The sequence below is a fragment of the Abramis brama genome (genome assembly GCF_963993115.1).
Source record: "Abramis brama genome assembly, chromosome: 2".
Lineage (NCBI taxonomy): Eukaryota > Metazoa > Chordata > Actinopteri > Cypriniformes > Leuciscidae > Abramis > Abramis brama.
The window spans coordinates 66,921,016-66,928,185 of record NC_139964.1 but is presented as its reverse complement, the minus strand read 5'-3'; the positions used below and the strand labels follow the sequence as shown (position 1 = coordinate 66,928,185).

Below are 7,170 nucleotides of genomic sequence, written 5' to 3'. Positions count from 1 at the left end.
GATGACGCAAATGAGCGTGGTGGCGTAAACACCCGACAAATGTAAAGTCTCTACTTAGTCGTATTTTATTTTATTATTATTTATTTTTTTCGTATTTATTTCTGGCAGTACTGAAATAAAGAACGTTAAATATTTATGATATGAACAGTCTAACAAAATAAATAGTCTGTAAGAATATATTAGTAGATTAGTAGATAATATATTAGTAGATTGCCCAAAACAAATGTAAAAGTCCCTGCTGTAGTCTAGTTTAGCACGTACTTTATCCCCCCAAAAAAGATTGTATAGATATTTTAAAACTAATTTATCACATATTGAAATCTATTACAGCACTGTAGGCTATCATCGTTATCATAGAGACTATTTCATATGCAAAAAGTAATGTATTGTGCCACAATGATTTTGCAATTAGCCTATAATATTGAGAGAGGCAGTGCCATCTCCTGCAAATTCCATGGATGATACTGATTATGAAATCCAAATATCTAGAAAAACTAAAATAAATTAAAGTTGATGTTCCAGTCTAATTTATTCACTTCCATAAGATGCAAAACTTCCTCTGTCACTCCTGTCCTTCAATATGTCAGCATGTAGATTAATGGTTGGATGTCGATTAATTGCCCGCTATTCATCATTTGCATTTGTGATTAATCACGATGTGAGATGACAGGCGCTGAATATTGTCGGTATGGATGAGTTGTCAGGGTTGATGGCTCTTCATATCGATCCTGCAGCTGGTCAGGGACGATGACACGCGTGATGAATGGCCCGAGGGTGACCTCTGACCCCGATGACATTTTGGGCACTTTTATAATAATATAGAGACTGGACTTGAAAACACAAAATCAGCTTTGCAAAATGATAAAAGTTTCTCTATTTGAAGTAAAAGATCTCAAACATTTCTCATCATGTGATCTGAGCCGCGTCACGTTCATTTTATTGTTACTGACCCGTTTGTCACTCAATTAGTTTTAAGAAACAATTAGGTCATTCTTCAACTTTTTCTTAAAATATAATGAAATGTGTGTTTTAAAACAATTTAATGAAATTTGTGTCAAATAAAATCTATATTCACATTATAACCACTGTGTTATATTGTTGCAGTTGCATACAATATAACATGATGATTTTGTTACATACGTCTCAAATAAATCTGTATTTTAAAACAAAAATGTTTTCTACCAGTGCACAAATTGTTTTCATCCTACAGATTACAAATATGCATTTTATGATCTATATTTTTATTTAAAGTTTATTTAAACTATTACAGAGGCCGTGCCACTGCAAATGAAGATGATATATATATATATATTCTTTTCTTTTGATTTAATTCCTAAAACTTGGTCATTCTCCATTTCTTTATGATTTTTATGTGAACTCACTGTGTTTCCCAAAAGTTAAATTCTGATATCATTAATCTTATTAATAAGTGTCTGATAACTGAACCAATATTTATTAATTTAAATATTCAAATATTTTTATCAAACAAATTAGTATATTTTATTTTAGTTATTTAAATACTTTATTGGTGTCAAAAAGCAGAAATTAAACAATGAGTAATCATTAGAGAAGCTACAATTAAAAAAAAAACTATGAAAATGTTAAACAATAATAATTTGCATTAATTATTTTAATGAATTGATTGTTTTGCATATTTATGCTACTAAGTGGAGATTTATTTTAAGGGTCTAAATTTAAATATTTAATTATTGTCAAAAAGCAGAAATAAATAATCATTCGAGTACAATGAAAATGCCCTATGAATATTTGATTAATTTCTTTAATTTATGGCACATATTTATGCAACAGTTGTTTTTAGTCTAGATGGTTTCAAACATATTTTCTTTGTGTTCGGTGGACTTTCTCTCCAGAATTCAAGTATAGGAGCACAAAAAGCATCAGACAGGCTCCAATTACTCCAAATAGCCTTATTTTTCACCACATTCTGCCAAGTATTTCTCGCGCGCACTAGACGTGCCGGCGGTGTGTGTGTGTGTGTGTGTGTGGTGCTGACATGCTGCTCTCACACCCTGAGCTCTTTTTATAAAGGCGATTTGATTTTATAGGCCTTGGCTGGACTCCTAGACCACAGTTATAGCCTCGGCCCGGCCGACAGTGTCCGACACACAGACCGGCCTTTATTTAGCCCGTCTCCTGCGCTTCTGTCTCGCTGTGTTTGCGCCTGGGTAAATCTGGGCACTACAAATAGAGGGGAAGGAACACTGTAAAAGAGAGAGAGTTTATCTGTGTAATATCTGCAGGTCGAGACTCGTCTGATGCTCAGTGTAAATTCTTCTCGGGTCAAGAATAGAGACGAGAGACAGGCGGCGATAAACACTGAAGAGTTCCTGTTATATCAGCATAAGATGACACGACTGTGTCCCAAATGACACACTATGCACTTCTACACTGTGCACTAATGCAGTTGTATGAATTTTATAAGGTTGTTTTGTCAGTCAGCATCAGAGTCTGAAGCCCCGCCCCCTTCGCTACGTAAGCTGTGTATGAAGTGTCCAACGTTACACACTTTGATATCGCGAACTCTCTTGCGTTGGTATTTTAATGAGTAATTATTTCACAGCTGCTAAAAAGTATGTTCTATATAGTATGAATGTAATCTGGACGTACTACATTCGCCATGTTGTCGTTATCATGTGACCAGGTCTTCTTGACAGTAACTTTTTTTAATAAAGTTACTAGTCAATGCATTTTCACTGGCCAAAATTTTGGAATCGATACCATGGGAAAAACTGCCATATAGATATTTTAAATACCATCTCATAATTTCGCAGCAGGTTTATTAGGCTACTGTCACTTTAAGACCTGACGCACGGATGCAATATACTGTTACACAACTGTTTACGTTCACTTAAAACACAACTGACTGTGTTAAAGGGTAACTCTCGCCAAAATGCAGTCTAGGCTCTTTTTGTTAATCTACCCGAGGCAAACTTTCGATTAAAAGCATAATTAGAATGGAAACGCCACTTTTAAGTTTGACCGTATTTTTGTTTTAGGTCAAATTGCCTTGTGAATGGGAGACTTTTACAATAGCATCAAAAATCGCTATTTTTAAAACACTAAGAAGGCTCGACACAACATGAAACTGTGCTGGAAGTGTCACCAGAGGCTCTACACATGAACTCCAGCATTGAGAACAGTGTTTGTGTTCACAGAGTTTACTAAAAAGAAAGATTTTGAACAACTCACTGTCTCTGTGTCCGCCGGCATTATGACAGACAAAAATAGTCGATCTCCGAATGCGAATGAACTGACTCTGAATTTTAGTATTGCTTCTTATATGAGGACCCTTTCAAATACAAGGTCAATACATATTGATTTTCACTAATGACAAAACAACAAATTATCCGTGAATTTATATGGAACTAAGCTTTAGGAGCTTTCCATCTTTACTCTCCTCCCTGTTACGGTGCATTCGGAGATCGACTATTTTTGTCTGTCATAATGCGGGCGGACACAGAGACAGAGATGTTCAAAATCTTTCTTTTTAGTAAACTCTGTGTACACACACACTGTTCTCAATGCTGGAGTTCATGTGTAGAGCCTCTGGTGACACTTCCAGCACAGTTTCATGTTGTGTCGAGCCTTCTTAGTGTTTAAAAATAAATGCTATCATAGTCGTGCCCCATTCACTCCCATTCAAAAGGCATTTAACCTAAAACGAAAATACGGTCAAACTTAAAAGTGGCGTTTCCATTCTAATTATGCTTTTAAACAGAAGTTTGCCTCGGGTAGATTAACAAAAAGACCCTAGGTTGCATTTTGGCGAGAGTTACGCTTTAAGGGAATCCTCGCCAAGTCCGTCTCTTAAGATGTTGAAGACTATTGCCTTTTTGAGCCTGTATTCAGTACCGAGTAAAAATACTTAAGTACTGACAAAATCAGAAACTCTATGTCCTGGTTTCACAGACAGGGTTTAGATTAAGCCAGGATTAGGCCTTAGTTCAATTAGGACATTTAAGAAGCTTTTATAAACATGCAAAAACATTACTGATGTGCATCTTGAGACAAAACTACGACACTGACATGTTTTAAGATGTGTTAGTGCAATGCTTTCAGCTAAAACAGCTCAAACATGCATTTTATTCTGGGATTAGACTCAAGCCTCGTCTGTGAAACCGGGGGTTTGACTTTTACTCAAGTCGTAGTATTGGTGACTTGAGTCATTTTCATTGTAATGTTTCTGTACTTTTACTCAAGTCTGGTTTTCAGGTACTCTTTACACCTCTGCTCCCTATATACTCATTATTAAAAAGACAGTTAATATTATTGATTTAATTGCACGGACACTATCGGATGAGAACAAAACCTGAATTTTGCTGGATAATGACACTAACTTTTCAGCACTGACACGGTTATTGAGATGAATAATTGTGCAACACTGACAATTATTCAAGCAAAAAGTTTGAGTGCTTTAATAGCAACTTTGTTTCAACTAAAACTGCTCAGATAATAATAATAATAATGAATTCTAAAGATTTTATAAAACTAGATTTTAACATTTACTTATGGAAACATGAGGGCCAGTCTGTGCAAAATCTGCCTGCCAAAAACAGGGGAAAAAATACTACGGTATTACCACATTTTTTGGACCGGGTACCATTGTATACTTTGGAGCAAGTCATGCTACATGAATCATCATGATTGTGTTTGGCAGGTGATTTGAAACGACGCACACACTGAACGCAGTAAGAAGAAATAAAGACACCAAGCACTGTATAAGAAATAAGCAGTTTCTTCACAACAAAGTGATATATTCTCCAAAAGAAATGTTGAAAAGGGACAAAAAGGAAAAAAATAAGCTGCATTCCAGAAGGTTTTGCATGTTTCACAATTGTGGAAGTCGAGAACCGTGTCGTGTGTCAAACCGCTGAAGTAATTTACAATCTATTTACACAAGAAATCATGTTGTGATTCTTCCATCTCCATCCAGCCGACAGTCAGAGCCTCACACGAGAGACCGTGATGCGCTGCCAGTCTTGCGGAGAGAACCACCGTGAAAGGCAGTGACCGGGAGAAGTCTCGTAAACCTGGAGATGTGAAGAGTCAGAAGTCTGTTTAAACTGTTAGAAGAGGCGTGTTGTGTTCCTCCTCGGAGATGGAGACGGAGCGGGAAACTTTCTGGGTTATTTGATGACCAGTTCAGCCAGTTTAATCAATCCAGTCATGAACGGATCACCCGAAACACACTCTACGCAAGTCTGCGAATGCAAACGCTTCCAGATACACAAGATCAGTTTCATGCATCATTACATTCGGAAATGTGTCAGAATGCAATGCAATAGTATAAATCGACAGATCAACTACAGTTACGGTGGAGTTTAAAGAAAACAGAGTTATTTTAAGTTAGTTAGTTGATGTCATCTAATTGTTTGCTGATATTATTGTATATCTAGTGTCTGAACCAATATTTAAATTACTTCAATTATTATTGTCAAAAAGCAGAAATAAAACACTGTAAAAAATTATATGATCAATGAGTTATGACAAGTTTTTACATTGCTTTAACTCAACAAAATAAGTTAAGCAATTTTAAATTTTAACTCATTTTTTTAAAGTCAGTTTAATGTAATTTTAGTTGATGAAGTTGATTGTACTTAAAAATTTAAGGCAGCAACTTATTTTTTTTACAGTGAATAAGCAACCAGTACAAAACATAAAATGCATTATGAATATTTTATGAAATATTTTAATTTATGCCATCATGCATATAGCATTATGTCTATGCAAAGTTATTTAGCATGTTTACATCAGTTCCTGAATGGAAAACTGAGTATCAGATGATACTATTATTATTAAGTGTCTGTTAACCTAACCTATATTTATTTAAATATTTAATTATTGTCAAAAAGCAAACATTACATTACAATTATTTTAATTTATGGCATATACAATTTTTTTTTATGCAAAGTAGTTTTGCAATCTATTTCTTTTCTTCTTGTTATTCTTTAGCGATATGCATTTAAATACTTGCGTAGAGTGTGTTTCTGGCGTAACATGGTGAGGTTTTGTTTGACATGAAACACAGAGGCAGTTTGCTGGACGGCTGATAAACGTACAGTGATGATGAGACGAACAACAGTAATAATAATAATAACAACAACAACAATAATTTTAATAATAATAATAATAATAATAATAATACAAACTATCCACTTTAAAAACAAACAAACAAACAAGCGAGTCTCATGCTGTGCTGTGATAAAATCCGTCCTTTGAGTCAAATGTTCCAATCAGAAACCCCCTCGTTCAGCTGCCCGCGTCCTATTGGTCAAACCGACTGTCCTTCAAGCGTCAATACGGCCTCCAGACCGACATGCTTTACTCATCGGTGCATGTTGAATATCTGTCGAACCCCTCAGAGTAACATCTAAAGATCTTTCGTCACATGTCAATACGGCCTCCAGACGGCTTCGACCGACATGCTAGTTGGCGAACTACTGTGGCTTCCCTCGGCCTCGACCACGCCTTCGCTCTGATTGGGCAGCGATGGGTGCAGGAGGGCGGAGCCTGTGGAGGCGTTGGTGCACGGCGGTAAGATCCGCGGTGGCGAGCGCTCTCCTCCCGGCATCATGGAGAACTGGTAGGATCCCGCGGCGCTGCTGTAGTACAGGTGATACGGGGACGAGCCGGCCTGGAACGGTCCCGCCTGAGCCTGCGAGGAGCCCGCGGGATACGCCGGCGGGAGGTACGTGTGGTAGCGTCCCGCGGGGCTCGTCATAGCCGACATGCTGATGCCGATGGCGTTGGTGACGGGGGTGGGGGTGTAGGTGAACGGCCCGGGCGGGTACGGCACGCGCGGGTCCGAGAAACGCCCGTCCGGTAGAGAGGGGAGCGGGGGGAAGGAACGGTCCAGGCCGACACGGGGATCAGTGAACGCCGTCAGATCGGGACCTGCAGGAAAACAAGACATGTGCTCAGACTGATGCTATGGCTAACACACCAACGAGTCGCTAGTTGGCATCCAGTAGTGAGTGTGGTCTCATTTATAAAACTGTGCGACTGAAAGCCAAATATGGCGTACGGCAATAAACTCCGAAACTCAGAATTCCCTTCATAAATCCCAGTCAGCGGAAGATTGTGCACACACGAAATAACCTAGTTTTACTATGCATATCCTCATCTGCATCTCATTTACATATGCATATT

The 7,170-nt window shown here is 37.8% G+C and overlaps 1 protein-coding gene across 4 annotated transcripts in view; it reads right to left on the bottom strand.

The window, feature by feature from the left end:
- Positions 1–4,740: 4,740 nt before the first annotated feature.
- Positions 4,741–7,170, bottom strand: part of runx1 (RUNX family transcription factor 1) — a 72,785-nt gene continuing 70,355 nt past the window's right edge. For all 4 annotated transcript variants that reach the window (XM_084105817.1, XM_084105815.1, XM_084105816.1 and 1 more), the window contains one exon: positions 4,741–6,915. In XM_084105817.1, coding sequence (XP_083961943.1) covers positions 6,413–6,915 — 503 coding nt within the window. In that variant the 3' untranslated portion in view covers positions 4,741–6,412. The remainder of the gene's footprint in view (positions 6,916–7,170) is intronic.